This window comes from Kogia breviceps, chromosome X (genome assembly GCF_026419965.1).
Source record: "Kogia breviceps isolate mKogBre1 chromosome X, mKogBre1 haplotype 1, whole genome shotgun sequence".
NCBI classification, from domain to species: domain Eukaryota; kingdom Metazoa; phylum Chordata; class Mammalia; order Artiodactyla; family Physeteridae; genus Kogia; species Kogia breviceps.
Genome location: NC_081330.1, coordinates 88,710,395 through 88,730,300, shown reverse-complemented (window position 1 = coordinate 88,730,300; position 19,906 = coordinate 88,710,395). Strand labels below are relative to the sequence as shown.

General features: G+C 41.8%; 1 protein-coding gene and 1 non-coding gene across 6 annotated transcripts in view; one reads left to right on the top strand and one right to left on the bottom strand.

The window, feature by feature from the left end:
• The window catches only part of PHF8 (PHD finger protein 8), a 99,973-nt gene extending 81,709 nt beyond the window's left edge, over positions 1–18,264 (bottom strand). The window contains exons 1-2 of one of the 5 annotated variants that reach the window (XM_067023087.1): positions 18,175–18,264; positions 15,845–16,034 (exon numbers count right to left, since the gene is read on the bottom strand). In XM_067023087.1, the coding sequence (XP_066879188.1) occupies positions 15,845–15,942 (98 nt within the window). In that variant the 5' untranslated portion in view covers positions 15,943–16,034; positions 18,175–18,264. Of the gene's footprint in view, positions 1–15,844; positions 16,129–16,939; positions 17,638–18,174 lie in introns of those variants that run through there. The other 4 variants (XM_059049745.2, XM_059049747.2, XM_067023086.1 and 1 more) reach the window with 4 other exon arrangements.
• A 1,280-nt stretch (positions 18,265–19,544) lies between these two features.
• LOC131749048 (U6 spliceosomal RNA) lies at positions 19,545–19,647 on the top strand. Its single transcript, XR_009333166.1, has one exon. It is a non-coding gene; the product is annotated as a U6 spliceosomal RNA (small nuclear RNA).
• Positions 19,648–19,906: the final 259 nt, after the last annotated feature.

Genomic DNA, 19,906 nt, shown 5'->3' with positions numbered 1-19,906 from the left:
TATTTGCAGATGACATGATTTTATATATAGAAAATCCTAAAAATTCCATCTAAAAACTGTTAGAGCTAATCAATGAATTCTGTAAAGTTGCAGGATAAAAAATTAACATGCAAAAATCAGTAGCATCTCTATACACTAAAAACACATTGTCTAAAAAAGAAATAAAGAAAACATTCCCATTTACAATAATGTCAAAAACTATAAAATATTTAGGAATAAATTTAACCAAGAAGGTGAAAGATCTCTACACTGAAAACTACAAGACGTCAATGAAAGAAATTGAAGAAAACACAAAGAAATGGAAAGCTATCCTATGTTCATGGATTGGAAGAATCAATACTGTTAAAATGTCCACACTGCCTAAAGCCATCTATAGATTCAAAACAATCCTTATCAAGATTCCAACAGTATTTTTTTTACAAAAGTAGAAAAAACAATCTTCAAATTCATATGGAATCACAAAGGACCCAGAATAGCCAAAGCAATCCTGATAAAGAAGAAAGTGGGAAACATCACATTTCCTGATTTCAAACTGTATTATAAAGCTATAGTAATCAAAACAGTATGGTACTGGCATAAAAACAGACACAGTATCTGTTGGAACCGTATCAAGAGCCCAGAAATAAACCCATGCATACACAGTCAAATAATATTTGACAAGGGAGCCAAGAATACTCAGTGGAGAAAAGACAGTCTCTTCAGTGAATGGTGCTGGGAAAATTGGATATTCACAGGTAAAAGAATGAAAATAGACCCCTGACTTACATCACCCACAAAAATTAACTCGAAATGGATTAAAGAGTTAAATGTAAGACCTGAAACCATGAATATTCTAGAGGAAAACATAGGAAAAAAGCTCCTTAACATGCATCTTGGCAATGATTTTTTGGATATGACATCTAAAGCACAAAGTGACAAAATCAAAAATAAATTAAAAATTTAGTTTGACCACATCAAACTAAAAAGTTTCTGCACAGCAAAAAAAAAAGAAAGAAGAAATCATCAAAATAAAAAGGTAACCTATGGAATAGGAGAATATACTTGCAAATCATATGTTAAATAAGGGGTTAATATTCAAAATAAATGAAAAACTCATACAGACCAATAGCAAAAAAAAATCTTGTTGTAAAGTGGGCAGAGTAATTGAATAGGTATTTTTACAAAGAAGACATACAAATGGCCAACGGGTACATGAAAAGGTGCTCAACATCACTAATCATCAAGGAGATGCAAACCTAAACCACAATGAGATATCATCTCACACCCGTTATAATGGCTTATCAAAAAGACAAGGGGATAACAAATGTTGGTGAGGACATGGAGAAAAGGGAACCTTTGTGCACTGTTGGGATTGCAAACTGGTGCAGCCACTTACAGTATGGAAATTCCTCAAAAAATTAAAAATATAACTATCATATGATCCAGCAATTCCACTTCTAAGTATCTATCTGAAAGAAATAAAAACTATGTTAAAGAGATATCTGCACCTCCATGTCCACTGCAGACTTATTTATAATAACTGAATCATGAAAACAACCTAAATGTCCATCAAAAGATGAATGGATAAAAAAATGTAATACATGTATATATAAATACACCACACACACACACACACACACACACACACACACACACACACACAATGGAGTACTATTCAGTCATAAAAAAGAAGAAAATCCTGCCATTTGCAACAACATGGACAGCGCTTGAAGGCATTATGCTAAGTGAAATAAGTCAGACAAAGACAAATATTCTATGATCTCACTCATATCTGAAATCTAAAAAAACAAAACCCAAACTCACAGAGAAAGTGAGATTTGTGGTTATCCTCCAGAGGCGGGGGTGGGGTGGGAGAAGTGGATGAAGGTGGTCAAAAGGTGCAAACTTCCAGTTATAAGATATATAAGTACTGCGAGACGGCTTAAAGATGGCGGAAGAGTAAGACGCGGAGATCTCCTTCCTCCTCACAGAGACATCAGAAATACATCTACACGTGGAACTTCTCCTATAGAACACCCACCGAACGCTGCAGAAGACCTCAGACCTCCAAAAAGGCAAGAAACTCCCCACATATCTGGGTAGGACAAAAGAAAAAAGAATAAACAGGGACAAAAGAATAGGGACGGGACCTACGCCAGTGGGAGGGAGCCGTGAAGGAGGAAAGACTCCCACACACTAGAGGCCCCTTCGCGGGCGGAGACTGCGGGCGCCGGAGGGGAAAGCTCCGGAGCCGCGGAGGACAGCTCAGCCACAGGGTTGCGGAGGGCAAAGCGGAGATTCCCGCAGAGGATCGGTGCCGACCGGCACTCACTAGCCCGAGAGGCTTGTCTGCTCGCCCGCCGGGGCGGGCGGGGCCGGGAGCTGAGGCTCGGGCTTCAGTCGGATCCCAGGGAAAGGTCTGGAGTTGGCAGAGTGAAGACAGCTTGAAGGGGGCTAGTGTGCCACGGCTGGCCGGGAGGGAGTTCGGAAGAAGTCTGGAGCTGCCAAAGAGGCAAGAGACCTTTTCCTCCCTCTTTGCTGCCTGGGCGCGAGGAGAGGGGATTAAGTGCGCCGCTTAAAGGAGCCCCAGAAGTGGGCGCGGAGCTGCCGAAGAGACAAGAGACTTTTTCTTGCCTCTTTGCTTCCTCGGGTGTGAGGTGAGGGGATTAAGAGCACCGCGTAGAGGAACTCCAGAAACGGGCGCGAGCCACGGCTGTCGGCACGGACAGTAGAAACGGGTGTCGGACGCTAAGGTTGCTGCTGCCACCACCAAGAGGCCTGTGTGTGAGCACAGGTCACTCTCCACACCGGCCCTCCCGGGAGCCCGTGCAGTCCGCCACTGCCGGGGTCCCGGGATCCAGGGACAGCTTCCCCGGGAGAACGCACGGCGCGCCTTGGGCCTGTGCAGCGTCACGTCGGCCTCTGCCGCCGCGGACTCGCCCCGCCCCCGTGCCACTCCCTCCCCCCAGCCTGAGTGAGCTGGAGCCCCCGAATCAACTGCTCCTTTAACATCGTCCTGTCTGAGCGAAGGGCAGTTGCCCTCGGACAACCTACACGCAGAGGCGGGACCAAGTCCAAAGCTGAACCCCAGGAGCTGTGCGAACAGAGAGGAGAGGGGGAGGTCTCTCCCAGCAGCCTCAGAAGCGGCGGATTAAAGCTCCACAATCAACTTTAAGTGCCCTGCATCTGTTGAAAACCTGAATAGACAACGAATCATCCCAAGTTGAGTAGGTGGACTTTGGGAGCAAGATATACTATTATTTTCCCCTTTTTTTTCTTTTTGTGAGTGTGTATGTGTGTGCTGCTGTGTGAGATTTTCTCTGTATAGCTTTGCTTTCACCATTTGTCCTAGGGTTAGACCGACCCATTTTTCTGTTTTTTTTTTTTTAAAGGAAATTTTTCTTCTTAATAATTATTTTTTATTTTAATAACTATATACTACTCTGTCTTCTCCCTTTCTTTCTTCCTTTCTTCCTTCCTTTCTTCCCTCCTTCCCTCCTTTCTTCCTTCCTTCCCCCCTTCTTTCCTCCCTTCCTCTCTTCCTTCCTCCCTTTCTTCCTCTGCACCTTCCTTCCTTCCTTTCTTGCTTCCTTCCCTCCCTCCCTCCTTCCTTCCTTTTCTTTCCTTTCTATTTATTCTACCTTTTATTTTGAGCCGTGTGGATTAAAGGTTCTTGGCGCCCCAGCCAGGCACCAGGGCGGTGTCCCTGAGGTGGGAGAAACAACCTCAAGACACTAGTCCACAAGAGACCTCCCAGCTCCACGTAATATCAGACGGCGAAAATCTCCCAGAGATCTCCATCTCAACACCAAGACCCAGCTTCACTCAAGGACCAGCAAAGAACAGTGCTGGACACCCTATGCCCAACAAAGAGCAAGACAGGTCTACAGCCCCATCCATTAGCAGAGAGGCTGCCTAAAATCATAATAAGGTTACCAACATTCCCAAACATACCACCAGACGAGGACCTGCCCACCAGAAAGACAAGATCCAGCCTCATCCACCAGAACAGAGGCACTAGTCCCCCCAACCAGGGAATCTACTCAACCCACTGAACCAACCTTAGCCACTGGGGACAGCCACCAAAAACAACGGGAACTACGAACCTGCAGCATGCAAAAAGGAGACCCCAAACACAGTAAGATAAGCGAAATGAGAAGACAGAAAAACACACAACAGATGAAGGAGCAAGATAAAAACACACCAGACCTAACAAATGAAGAGGAAATAAGCAGTCTACCTGAAAAAGAATTCAGAATAATGATAGTAAAGATGATTCAAAATCGTGGAAATAGAATAGACAAATTGCAAGAAACATTTAACAAGGACCTAGAAGAATTAAAGAGGAAGCAAGCAACGATGAGCAACACAATAAATGAAATGAATAATACTCTAGATGGGATCAACAGCAGAATAACTGAGGCAGAAGGATGGATAAGTGACCTGGATGATAAAATAGTGGAAATAACTACTGTAGAGCAGAATAAAGAAAAAAGAATGAAAAGAACTGAGGACAGTCTCAGAGACCTCTGGGACAACATTAAATGCACCAACATTCGAATTATAGGGGTCCCAGAAGAAGAAGAGAAAAAGAAAGGGACTGAGAAAATATTTGAAGAGATTATAGTTGAAAACTTCCCTAATATAGGAAAGGAAATAGTCAATCAAGTCCAGGAAGCACAGAGAGTTCCATACAGGATAAACCCAAAGAGAAACACGCCAAGACACATAATAATCAAACTGTCAAAAATTAAATACAAAGAAAAGATATTAAAAGCAGCAAGGGAAAAACAACAAATAACACACAAGGGAATCCCCATAAGATTAACATCTGATCTTTCAGCAGAAACTCTACAAGCCAGAAGGGAGTGGCAGGACATATTTAAAGTGATGAAGGGGGCTTCCCTGGTGGCACATTGGTTGAGAGTCCGCCTGCCAATGCAGGGGACATGGGTTCGTGCCCTGGTCCAGGAAGATCCCACATGCCGCCGAGCGGCTGGGCCCGTGAGCCACGGCCGCTGAGCCTGCTCTTCTGGAGCCTGTGCTCTGCAACGGGAGAGGCCACAACAGTGAGAGGCCCACGTACCACACACACACACACACACACACAAAAAAAAAAAAAAAAAAAAAAAAAACCCAAAAAAAGTGATGAAGGAAAAAAACCTACAACCAAGATTACTCTACCCAGCAAGGATCTCATTCAGATTTGATGGAGAAATTAAAACCTTTACAGACAAGCAAAAGCTGAGAGAGTTCAGCACCACCAAACCAGCTTTACAACTAATGCTAAAGGAAATTCTCTTGGCGAGAAACCCAAGAGAAGCAAAAGACCTACAAGAACAACCCGAAACAATTAAGTAAATGGTAACAGGAACACACATATCAATAATTACCTTAAATGTAAATGGATTAAATGCTCCCACCAAAACACAGACTGGCTGAATGGATACAAAAACAGGACCCATATATATATGCTGTCTACAAGAGACCCACTTCAGACCTAGGGACACTTACAGACTGAAAGTGAGGGGATGGAAAAAGATATTCCATGCGAAAGGAAATCAGAAGAAAGCTGGAGTAGCAATTCTCATATCAGACAAAATAGACTTTAAAATAAAAACTATTACAAGAGACAAAGAAGGACACTACATAATTATCAAGGGATCGATCCATGAAGAAGATATAACAATTGTAAATATTTATGCACCCAACATAGGAGAACCTCAATACCTAAGGCAAATACTAACAGCCATAAAAGGGGAAATCAACAGTAACACAATCATAGTAGGGGACTTTAACACCCCACTGTCACCAATGGACAGATCATCCAAAATGAAAATAAATAAGGAAACACAAGCTTTAAATGATACATTTCACAAGATGGACTTAATTGATATATTTATAGGACATTGCATCCAAAAACAACAGAATACATTTTTTTCTCAAATGCTCATGGAACATTCTCCAGGACAGATCATATCTTTGGTCACAAATCTAGCCTTGGTAAATTTAAGAAAATTGAAATCGTATCAAGTATCTTTTCCGACCACAACGCTATGCGACTAGATATCAATTACAGGAAAAGATCTGTAAAAAATACAAACACATGGAGGCTAAACAATACACTACTTAATAACGAAGTGATCACTGAAGAAATCAAAGAGGAAATCAAAAAATACTTAGAAAAAAATGACAATGGAGACACAACAACCCAAAACCTATGGGATACAGCAAAAGCAGTTCTAAGAGGCAAGTTTATAGCAATACAATCATACCTTAAGAAACAGGAAACATCTCGAATAAACAACCTAACTTTGCACTTAAAGCAATTAGAGAAAGAAGAACAAAAAAACCCCAAATTTAGCAGAAGGAAAGAAATCATAAAGATCAGATCAGAAATAAATGAAAAAGAAGTGAAGGAAACAATAGCAAAGATCAATAAAACTAAAAGCTGGTTCTTTGAGAAGATAAATAAAATTGATAAACCATTAGCCAGACTCATCAAGAATAAAAGGGAGAAGACTCAAATCAATAGAATTAGAAATGAAAAAGGAGATGTAACAGCTGACACTGCAGAAATACAAAAGATTATTAGAGATTACTACAAGCAACTGTATGCCAATAAAATGGACAACCTGGAAGAAATGGACAAATTCTTAGAAATGCACAACCTGCCGAGACTGAACCAGGAAGAAATAGAAAATATGAACAGACCAATCACAAGCACTGAAATTGAAACTGTGATTAAAAATCTTCCAGCAAACAAAAGCCCAGGACCAGATGGCTTCACAGGCGAATTCTATCAAACATTTAGAGAAGAGCTAACACCTATCCTTCTCAAACTCTTCCAAAAGATAGCAGAGGGAGGAACACTCCCAAACTCATTCTATGAGGCCAACATCACCCTGATACCAAAACCAGACAAAGACGTCACAAAGAAAGAAAACTACAGGCCAATATCACTGATGAACATAGATGCAAAAATCCTCAACAAAATATTAGCAAACAGAATCCAACAGCACATTAAAAGGATCATACACCATGATCAAGTGGGGTTTATCCCAGGAATGCAAGGATTCTTCAATATATGCAAATCAATCAATGTGATACACCATATCAACAAACTGAAGGAGAAAAACCATATGATCATCTCAATAGATGCAGAGAAAGCTTTTGACAAAATTCAACACTCATTTATGATAAAAACCTTGCAGAAAGTAGGCATACAGGGAACTTTCCTCAACATAATAAAGGCCAGATATGACAAACCCACAGCTAGCATCGTTCTCAATGGTGAAAAACTGAAACCATTTCCACTAAGATCAGGAACAAGACAAGGTTGCCCACTCTCACCACTCTTATTCAACATAGTTTTGGAAGTTCTAGCCACAACAATCAGAGAAGAAAAAGATATAAAAGGAATTCAAATCGGAAAAGAAGTAAAGCCGTCACTGTTTGCAGATGACATGATACTATACATAGAGAATCTTAAGGATGCTACCAGAAAACTACTAGAGCTAATCAATGAATTTGATAAAGTTGCAGGATACAAAATTAATGCACAGAAATCTCTGGCACTCTTATACACTAATGATGAAAAATCTGAGAGTGAAATTAAGAAAACACTCCCATTTACCATTGCAACAAAAAGAATAAAATATCTAGGAATAAACCTACCTAAGGAGACAAAAGACTTATATGCAGAAAACTATAAGACACTGATGAAAGAAATTAAAGATGATACAAATAGGTGGAGAAATATACCATGTTCTTGGATTGGAAGAATCAACATTGTGAAAATGACTATACTACCCAAAGCAATCTACCGATTCAATGCAATCCCTATCAAATTACCACTGGCATTTTTTACAGAACTAGAACAAAAAATTTCACAATTTGTATGGAAACACAAAAGACCCCGAATAGCCAAAGCAATCTTGAGAACGAGAAATGGAGCTGGAAGAATTAGGCTCCCTGACTTCAGACTCTACTACAAGGCTACAGTAATCAAGACAATATGGTACTGGCACAAAAACAGAAATATAGATCAATGGAACAGGATAGAGAGCCCAGAGATAAACCCACACACATATGGTCACCTTATCTTTGATAAAGGAGGGAAGGATATACAGTGGAGAAAAGACAGCCTCTTCAATAAGTGGTGCTGGGAAAACTGGACAGCTACATGTAAAAGTATGAAATTAGAACAATCCCTAACACCACACACAAAAATAAACTCAAAATGGGTTAAAGACCTACATGTAAGGCCAGACACTATCAAACTCTTAGAGGAAAACATAGGCAGAACACTATACGACATAAATCACAGCAAGATCCTTTTTGACCCATCTCCTAGAGAAATGGAAATAAAAACACAAATAAACAAATGGGACCTAATTAAACTTAAAAGCTTTTGCACAGCAAAGGATACCATAAACAAGACCAAAAGACAACCCTCAGAATGGGAGAAAATATTTGCAAATGAAGCAACTGACAAAGGATTAATTTCCAAAATTTATAAGCAACTCATGCAGCTCAATAACAAAAAAACAAACAACCCAATCCAAAAATGGGCAGAAGAACTAAATAGACATTTCTCCAAAGAAGATATACAGATTGCTAACAAACACATGAAAGAATGCTCAACTTCATTAATCATTAGAGAAATGCAAATCAAAACTACAATGAGATATCATCTCACACCGGTCAGATTGGCCATTATCAAAAACTCTAGAAACAATAAATGCTGGAGAGGGTGTGGAGAAAAGGGAACCCTCTTGCACTGCTGGTGGGAATGTAAATTGATACAGCCGCTATGGAGAACAGTATGGAGGTTCCTTAAAAAACTACAAATAGAACTACCATACGACCCAGCAATCCCACTACTGGGCATATACCCTGAGAAAACCATAATTGAGAAAGACTCATGTACCAAAATGTTCATTGCAGCTCTATTTACAATAGCCAGGACATGGAAGCAACCTAAGTGTCCATCAACAGATGAATGGATAAAGAAGATGTGGCACATATATACAATGGAATATTACTCAGCCATAAAAAGAAATGAAACTGAGTTATTTATAATGAGGTGGATGGACCTGGAGTCTGTCATACAGAGTGAAGTAAGTCAGAAGGAGAAAAACAAATACCGTATGCTAACACATATATATGGACTCTAAGGGAAAAAAATGTCATGAAGAGATTAGTGGTAGGACGGGAATAAAACACAGACTTACTCGAGCATGGACTTGAGGATATGGGGAGGGGGAGGGGTGGGCTGTGACGAAGTGGGGGAGTGGCAGGGACATATATACACTATCAAATGTAAACTAGATAGCTGGTGGGAAGCTGCTGCATAGCACAGGGAGATCACCTCTGTGCTTTGTGACCGCCTGGGGGGGTGGGATAGGGAGGGTGGGAGAGAGGGTGATGCAAGAGGGAGGATATGTGGGAGCATGTGTGTATGTATAACTGATTCAGTTTGTTGTAGAGGGAAAACTAACACACTATTGTAAAACAATTATACTCCAATAAAGATGTTAAAAAAAAAAAAACGATATATAAGTACTGAGGATGTAATGTACAACATGATGACTACTGCTGTATAGTATATTTGAAAATTGCTAAGAGTAAATCCTAAAACTTCTCATCACAAGCAAAAAAACTTATTTTTCTCTCTTTCTCTCTTATTTGTACCTATATGGGATGATGGATGTTAACTAAACTTATTGTGGTAATCATTTCACAATATATGTATATGTAATTCAAGTCATTATACTCTATACCTTAAACTTAAACAGTACTATATGTCAATTATATCTCAATAAAACTGAAGGAAAATAGATTGGAAAAAAAGAACAGCGCTTCAGCAACAAAGAAATCCACAATGAGAAACAGCAATAATCAGGGAATTCCCTGGTGGTCCAGTGGTTAGGACTCAGAGCTTTCATTGCTGTGGCCCCAGGTTCAATCCCTGGTCGGGGAACTAAGATCCCACAAGCCATGCAGTGTGGCCAAAAAAAATAGCATAATCAAAATCCTGAACATAAAACACAAAGGAAAGATCTTGAGATCAGTGAGAAAAATGTCATTTCCCAAAGGAAAACACCAATTTAAATGACACAGGATCTCTCATCAGAAACCATGGCGGCCAAAAGGAAGTAGCACAAGTGTTCAAGGATTGAAAGAACTGGAAACACAGAATCTGATATCAAATGAAAAGACCCTTCAGGAATTCAAGGGGAAATCAAGACATTCTCATATGAAGGAAAACTAAGAGTATTTGTTGCCAGTAGACCAATTCTAAAAGCATGGCTAAAGGAAGTCTTTTAAACAGAAAGGAAATAATAAAAGAAGGACTCTTAGGAACACTAGGAAGTAAGCAAGAACAAGGGAAAGGGTGAAAATATGGGTACATACAATATACTTTCCTTCTCCCCTTGAGTTTTCTAAATCATGTTTGAGAGTTCAAGCAAAAATTGTAACACTATATATGGTTCTCAATGTATGTAGGTGAAATATTTAAGATAATTATAGCAGGGGAGCATAAAGGAACTTAAAGGGAAGTAAGTTTTCTACTCTTCACTCAAAGCGGTAAAATGTCAATACCAGTTGATTATGGTAAGTTATGTATGTATTATGTCAATGCCTAGAACAAGCATTGACAAAGCTATACAAAAAGATATACTCAAAAACATTACGGATAAATCAAAATGGAATTCTTGGAAAGATTTAAGTAACCCAAAGGAAGGCAGGAAAAAGAAAACAGAATGAACAGAGGGAACAAACAGAAAACAAAAAAATAAAATGACTAACTTATGCCCTAACATATCAATAACTGCATTAGGTATATATGGTCAAAATATACCAATTAAAAGAGATTGGCAGAGTGGACAAAAATAATTCTGAACTATATGCTGTCTACAAGAAACTCACTTCATATATAATGACATCAGTTGAAAGTAAAGGGATAGAAAAAGATACCAGGCAACCTTTAATCAAAAGAAAGCAAGAGTGGCTATATTAATGGCTATATTAATATCCTATAAAGTGGACTTCTATGCAAAGAAAATTACCAGAGACAGAGAAGGACATTACATAATAATTAAAGGGTCAATCCACCAAGACACATTAATCCTAAATGCATCTGCATTCAAACAACAAAGCTGCACGATGTGAGGCAAATGATAGAACTGAAAGGAAGAATTAAAAAATTGACAATTAGGGCTGGACACTTCAACACCTCCTTCTCAACAATGGACTGAACAACTATACAGAAAATCAGCAAAGAGAGGAGAATTCAGCAACACCATCAACCAACAGGAGTAAATCAACATTTACAGAAAACTCCTCCCAACATCAGCAGGATATACATTCTTTTCAAGTGACCATGGAACATTTACCAAGACAGACCATATCCTGGGCCATAAAACAAACCCCAGTAAATTTAAAGGAACTGAAATTGTATAGAGCATATTCTCTGACTGCTATGGAAACAAACCAGAAATCAATAACAGAATGATAACACAAAAATCTGCAAACACTTGGAAAGTAAACAACATACTTCTATATAATTCATAGGTCAAATGTGAAGTCTCTAAGCAAATTAAAAATTATATTGAACTACATGAAAAAGAAAACATATCAAAATTTGTGGGACACAGCTAAATGAGTACTAAGAAGGAAACCAATAGCACTAAATGCTTATATTAGAATACAGGAAAAGTCTCAAATCAATAAACTAAGCTCCCACCTCAAGATATTAAGAGGAGCAAAATGAACCCAAAGCAAGCAGAAGGAAGGTAATAATAAAGTGCAGAAATCAGTGAAATTGAAAACAGAAAGACAATAGGGAAATTCAATGAAACAAAAAGCTTCCTCTTTGAGAAGATCAATGATACTGACAAATCTCTAGCAAGCCTGACAAAGAAAAAAAGAGAGAAGAGACAAATTTTCAATATCAGGAACGAAATGAGATATCACCACAGAGCCAGCCTGCAGCCATCAAAAGGATAATAAGGGAATACTATGAACAATTCTACATGCTTAAATTTCACAACTTAGAAGAAATAGATCAATCGATTCCTTAGAAAGCACACACTACCAAAACATATCCAATATAAAATAGATAATTTAAATAGTACTATAACTATTAAATGAACTGAATTCATAATTTTAAAAACTGAAAAAAAGGTTAAAGATAATTAAGCAAAGTGTTTAGCATAGTGACCAGCAGACTAGCTAGTGCTCAATAAACAATGGCCACTACCATTTTATTTAAATCATCACAACCACTCTTGGGGAAATTGAGGCTTCACAGAGATGAAATCCTTTGCTAAAAAGTAACAGAGTCAGAATTTGAACCCAGATCTGAAGCCAGTGCCATTTCCTCTAGAGTTTAGAGTTCACACCACAGCCACCACCTTGGGGATATGCCAACCAATGCTTCCTTTACAGATTGGAAAACTGTAGAGGGGTGAGGTTTTGCCAAAGCCCCAGACATCAATAAATGCTTGCCAACTAACTTCCTCCACCAGTGTACAGCAATGTTTCTCAAAAGTTAGGGTACATCAGAATCTACCTGCCTGTTAAAATATAGATTGCCAGGTCCCAACCCAAGAATTTGCATTTTTAACAAATTCCCAGTTAATGAACCACATTTTGAGAACAGTGTACAGTAATGATATGTTAGCCCACCCATCCCCCAATATCAGAAGCTGTCACACTCTACAGAAAGGGAAGGAACTAAGACAGAATAATGCTCTAAATCAGTGGTTCTGAGAGTGGCCTCTGCTCACATACTGAATCAGAAACCCTGCAAGTGGAGCCTACCTATCTTATCTTTTAAGAGGTCTTCCAAGTGATTCTGATACACCCTAAAGTTTGAGAACCACTGCTCTACAAATCAAAATGCTCTTCAAAATTCAGCCCTTTACAATAGAGGAATGGAGCTATACCATTTTTTTCCCACTTTTGAGAACATGGGCTCTGGAGCCAGATAATTCTAAGTTCAAATCCAGACTCAGAAAGTAACTTAACCTCCATGAGTTCCAGATTCTCACCAGCAAAATGGAATAGTCACCTTCCTTGCTATAACCTTACCAGGAAGTAACATAGCATTACTAATCCCCAGCTGGACTTTAAGAAATCTGGCCTATGGAAGTCATCAGAGATGTGAACAGATTTATATCATCTATAGGCATTTGTGGGCTTAACTATTATGAACAACTGTGAAAAGTCCACAATATTTAGTAATTTTCAATTATGCTAAATACAGACTTAACTAGAGCACTATGAGCCTGGTGTGTGTGTGTGTGTGTGTGTGTGTGTGTGTGTGTGTGTGTGTGTGTGTGTGTGTGTGTGTGTGTGTGAGTGTACACAATACACTAAGTAAGCAAAAACAGCCACCCACCAAGGACCTGATTCTCAGCTGGCTTCCTTATTCTCTGGCAGCCCATAGAGAAAAGCATGATAAGAGATAAAAGCTTGGTCTCTTTCACAGGAAAAACAATTAAGGCAGTTAACTTATGTCAGGATGTGCACAGAAACACAGGACTCACCACAGAAATGTGATTAAGGAGGGGCCTGGCCCATAAATCCATTTCCATATTTGTAAATTTGGAATTCTTAAAGGCCTCAGTGGTGTTCCTTGTAAATGTCAAGTCTCTACTATGCAAAGATGCTCACCGCAATGTTTTTTTCTCCCAAATAAAAATGCAAAACATTTCCAGAACCCCAAAGTTTCCCTCACATCATAGTATTATTTATAATATAAAAAAGTAGAAATAACCTAAGTATCCAACCTCAGAGGAAATGACCAAGTAACTGATGATACAGATATACGATGGGATATCAGAAATCAGATGAATATTTAATGACCTTAACTTTATAATGTTAAGTAGGAATAAAAATGACATTACAAAATAGTACTTATAATACAATCCCATGTTGTAAAATATATGTTTATATTCTAAGTCAAATGATGGGAGTTAATGCAACAAAAAAATTAAACAGTAGATTGTCCTGGATAGTAGGCTCATGCATGATTTTTATTTCCTTCTTTATTCTTTTTCTGTATGTTCTACAATGAGCATGTCTCACTTACATAGTCAGGGAAAATTTTTTATTATTATTTAAAATAGAAATACCTAACTTTCATGCTTGGATGTGGATTAGATGAGATAAATGCATGCCAAGTCTCTGTCATGGGGCCTGGCACACAGTAAGCACTCAGGAAGCATTCATTCCTGTTTCCTGTTCCCAGACTGCAGAGTTAGGGTCTCTGTATTGTGGGTAGGAGTTCACTTTCCAGGTTTAAATCTACACAATTCAAAGCAAGGGCCACAGGCAATAGCTTTTTTCAAGACAACTCATTCATCTGTTCATTCAAAAATGTACTCAGAATCTATTATAGGGCTTCCCTGGTGGTGCAGTGGTTAAGAATCTGCCTGCCAATGCAGGGGACATGGGTTCGAGCCCTGGTCCAGGAAGATCCCACGTGTTGCGGAGCAACTAAGCCCGTGCGCCACAACTACTGAGCCTGTGCGCCTAGAGCCTGTGCTCCACAACAAGAGAAGCCACCGCAATGAGTGGCCCCTGCTCTCCGCAACTAGAGAAAGCCCACGCACAGCAACGAAGACCCAATGCAACCAAAAATAATCTATTATATGTTTAGCATTGAACTAGGTTCTGAGGATACCAAACATGAAAAGCTGACATCTCTGCCCTCAGGCAGCTCTTGCTAATGAGTAACACAGACGTATTTATAACTATGATATGATGAAATAATCACTTTCAATAAGGATGTACACAAAGTGCCATGGGAACATGACACACAGTAATACTCAACAAAGATCAGCTGAATGTGAATTTGGACGTGCTGCACAGGGCAGTCCCTGCTAAGAGCAGAATTTTAGCAGCACCAACACCTTCAGTTTAGTCTTGGGTGTGATAGCAGGAACAGCTCCTTTGGAAGGGACTAATGACAACTGAAAATTCTAGAACCTAACAATATGCAACAGGAGGAGGGCACCATACAGTTTTGTTGTACTCTAATGTACAAACCCCTCTCATGGTTTTCTTTCCAGAGCTGGGATATAAGTCCCAATAATGGGATAACATTACAGGTTTATTCCACACACTAACCTCTCTGGAATCCTGGGTGACAGGTGCTTATGTGCACACATGTTTAGCTGGAGGGAATTCATTAGTGGTTTTACTCCTACTGTTTTACCCAACATCTCCTCTGCTTAATTCAATTTAGCTGGATGGTTCTGCAGATAAATACTGTAGAAATAAAATACTATTGCATTTCTGCCCCCATTTACTCAGTGCATGCAAAATGCTTTAAGTAAACAGGAAGGATGTATTAGATATACTTCATGGGTGAAAACAGAGGCTCAGAGAGGCAAAGCAACTTGCCCAAGGTCACTTTGATAGTAAGTTGCAAAACCACAACTCAAATCCATGTTTGTTGGACTCAAATATCTCAAAAATGCAGTACGTCTCCCCCAAAGCCAGCATCTGAGTCAAAACAAAATTGCCAGAATACAAAAATGATACATTCTTTGTGGCTGGAAAGAAAGTATTTTTCTAAGAGAAAAAAACAAAGAAACAGAAGAAGGGTGCAAAGAAGAAATACATATGGGAAAAGAAAAAAGAGGAGAAATCAGAGGCCAATGTCACCTAGGCCCTAGCCTGAAAAGAAGGATGGAAGAATCTGGGTCTGGGAGGTGGGTTGGTGTTAACTGTCTGCAAGAGAGGGGAAATAAGTTTCTGAGCAGGAACCTGAACCAGAGTTGAGAAAGGAGCAAGCGAGTGAGCACCTGGTCACTACACCCTGTCCAGCGTGCCCTGCCCTCCTTACCTGCCATGAAACCAGTCCTGGCACATGTCACACTCGATCATGAAGCGGGTGACATCGTAAGGCAGCCGACAGAGGCAATACACCGGTACCGAGGCCATCTTCGCCTGGCCTTGGAGCGTTCTGCGGTGGGCCAGGTTCTTAGCGTCAAAGGGAGCGGGAGGCGGCAGCACGCGTTCTCTCTGGACGAAGGCTGGGCACAAACAACACTTTTTACAGAGTGAATCAGGTCCCTCAGCTCACAAATGGGCAGTTACCGCTGCCGGGATGCAACACAGCTGGTGCGGCTGTAGGGGGCAAACGGAGAAAGTCAACAGGCCGCCAGAATTTCTTTAACAAATAAAGAACGGCGCTCTGCCGTCGAGGCTTTTTTTCCCTCCTTACCTCCTTCAGCCCCCAGGGTCAGTGATAACTTCTTTCCGGGTTTCAGGGAAAGATCTGATGCCTTTTCAGGAAGGTTCTTTAATCCCTCACTGCACCCTCTCCTTGTTAGCAACCTTGTTTCCCAGAGCTCTCAATATTTATTATGACACAAAGCATAGCCTAGAGGATGAGGCTGGGGGTACCTCAGAAAAAGCCACTTCTCTCACCCCCAAAATAGACGCAACTAGAGAGAGATGAGTGATCATTGGAAGTCCTCAGATTACTCGACAATTACCTCGATGTCTTCAGCAACGAGGCAGACAAGACTAGGCGCCCAACTCAAATCACAGTTCTGGGGTTCTGTTGTGAGAGTTTAAATGATCTGCTCCTTCACTCTCAAAATCATTCCATCCCCGACCAATCGGGAGTCTCATCACCCCAACAACTGAAATAAATCTCAACCTCAAAACTGATAAGCTCACCCTCTACTTCAAAGACGACAGGGTTCTTATTGCACCCCCAAAACTCGAAAGGATCACTTCAAAACCCCTGAAACTGACTAGAATTTCCTCACTCCTGCAACCAAGCCAGGATTTTCCTTCCACAGCTCTGAAACTGGCAGGTATCTCCTCACAGTTTGAGAACTGACCAAGACTCCCCTCTCCCCCAAAACTGACAGGGATCTCGTCACAGATCCCGAGTGACAGGAATATCCTTGCAGCCCCCGAAACTTACGAGAATCTCTTCACGCCTCCCAGACTGACAGGAACCTCTTCACGCCCCAAACCTGACAAGAACGTATTCGGTCCGGAACCCTACAGGGACCTCCTCATCCGCAAAGCCGCAGGGATTCCTCACGCCCGCGGAGCTCAGTCCCACCGAAGCGCCGGCGGCCAGGCTCGCTCCGGAGCTGCTCAGCGCCTCGCTCAGCTGAGGTTCGGCCGGCAGTTCCGGCCCCACAGGCGGCGCGCACCGAATTCTGGGATCGTTACGGCAACGCGGCGAACCTCTCTCGCCTTACTCTCGAGCCACCCGCTGTCTCGGCGGTGCTTCAGGGCAGCTTTCTCCACAGGTCTGCCCCGGGCCCGGCCGTTAGGGCCTATTGGAGCCCGCGGCTCGGGCCTAGTCCAGCGGCCGCCTGACGAACAGGCAAGCGGCGGTGTCGCTGGGCCGGCAGGAGATCGCCGCGAGCAAACCAACGAGGAAGGAGATGAACCGGCGGCCCGGTTGGAGAAAAACGGCCCGAAAAATAGCCAGGAGAAGCCTGGTGGCGGTGATAGGCAATTCAGAGTAGTCAATAAAGTTTATTCAAAACAACGAGGAAGTTGAGGAGGAGAGGGGAGGAGAAATACGGGGTAAACAGCTACCATGTTGAGAGTGGCGGTGCCACCACGGGTAGGCGACCCGACCGCCATCTTATGAAGGCCGGACACGCGAGGTAACCGCGGCGCAGGCGGACAAGGGCGGGCCCCCGGCTCCCGCGTGACGCCATCGGGGGCGGAGCGTCACCTTGAGAAAGGGGGCGGGGCTAGGCCACCTTTGGACACGCTCGACTCCCCAGGTACCCAATCGACGCTGAGAACCCGGAACCGAAAGGCGGAGAGGCCGCCATCTTAGGCGAGGCAGGCGCTTGGCTCCATTTTGAGTGGGGCCAGAGCCTTCCCCGCCTTCGCCTTCCCCCTACTCTGGGCGAGCGGGGAGTTAAGCACACCCCCCCACACACCAACATCACTGACACACTGTCACTCACTCTCTCCCCTACTCCCCAGGCACACACACCCTCCCCTCACACACCCTACACACACACACACACCCCTCCCCTCCTCCCCCAGCTCACACACACACACACACACACCCCTCCCCTCCTCCCCCAGCTTTTTCCTCTTACGAGTGACTGGGCTCCGCAAACTTAATAGGTGGCGGCGGGGGGGCGGGCCTTTGGCCCGGGTGGAGGCGGGGCGAGTACTCACAGGTTCCCCTTCATTGAGCACCTTCAGCTGGCCTGCTTTCACACGGTCTCCGGGTCATTTACTCTTCACCCTGCAAGGGAAGCTGTTATTATCCCAGAGTGAGGACACGCGCTTAGGGAAGCCAAGTGGCTTAAGTTTCAGAGCCGGGAAGTTGTTGAACCTTGCACCCTCTACTATCCTCCCCGCCCGCGTCCTGCCCTCGGTCCCTCGATCGTAATTCCTCCGTAAATCCTCTGTCCCCAGCTCCCTCTGAAATCTCTTTTCTTTGACTCCACCCCAGTTCAGTTTAGTTCAATTCAGATACAATTCAAGGATTTCCATGCACCTGTCCCACGATTTTCTGACTACAGCCTGAGGGTGGGGTAGGAGAAGAGGTTGAATGAGTGGAACTCCACACACATGCTTCAAGGTGGCGCTGGTTTCCTCAGACATTCTTGAATATTCTCTAGGAATACTCTTACTATTTCATTTTCTTAGGGTCCAACTGCTTTAGAAAAGGAAATGTGTGTGTGTGCACACCAGTTTCCTAAGTGATGGTGGGTTAGGCCCTGGGGATACAATGTTGCAAAAGAGGAACTCTGCGGTGGGAGATTGGCAGCCAGTGCAGGAGACAAGCTTGCAGGTAAACAGCTGGAATACAGCATCTAGTAAGCACACAGATACCTCTTGCAAACTGCAGAATAAGGCTAAGAAAGTGCCTCAGAAGCTGCTTGCTGCTGTCAAGGAAGATTTCAGAGAGACTTGGAGGGTATATAAAAGTTGACTAAATTAACAAGAACATTGTATATAAATGATTATCATGTACAGATGCATGGATGCACCTGGGAAAACATTTACGAAAAGAAGTTGAATATTAGATTTTATCCTGTAAGCTATAAGAAACCATTGTAGGTTTTTGAGCAAAAGCAACAGAGTCACATTTGTGGCTTAGCCAGAGGACAATCCAGGTTTAGTGGGACCTGAAACTTGTACAGTTTGTGAGGTAGGATTTCATTAAGAATATAGACTTGTGAATACAAAATTATGTTCAAAGGTAGACAGTATTTCTAGAAGTCATTCCTACACCTCGGTAATAACTATAAATAGAAGCGGTACAAACATATAAATGTCCCCAATAAACCCAAATTAAATGTATCCCGCAAATCAACTTCCATGTAGATGGATCTCAAAAATGTCTGAGGCAGCTCCAGCACCACCTAATACAAGGAAAATGTGACCAGGAAAACTCTCAGTGGAAAGGGACAGCAATTTTAACCAATTGTGGTTTAAATATATTTTGTAAACTTTATAAAACATATGACCATGTGACCATATGGCAAGTGACAAACCCTGCAGCTTAAGCTTTCTTAGCTTCACAAGAAGGCAGGAGGGTATTCGCTTCAGCAGCACATACATTAACATTGAAAAGACAGAAGATTAGCATGGCCCCTGTACAAGTTTGACATGCAGATTTATAAAGCATTCCATAATAAACGAGAGAAAAGGGGGAGAGGCAGAGAGGAGGAGGCAGTTTCATTAGTCATGAAAAAAGATGAGGCCTGAATCAGGATAGTTGCAGCAAGGGTAAAAAATGATCAGATAAGTGGGATATTTTGGAGGTTGAATAGGCCGGGCTAGGAGACTAATTGAAAATAGTAGGTGAATGAGTGAAAGGAGCGTGAGTTCGTTTCTAGGTTGGGTGTCATTTCTGGATGATGGTGCCATCAGTCGAGCCAGGGTACACAGAAGAAAA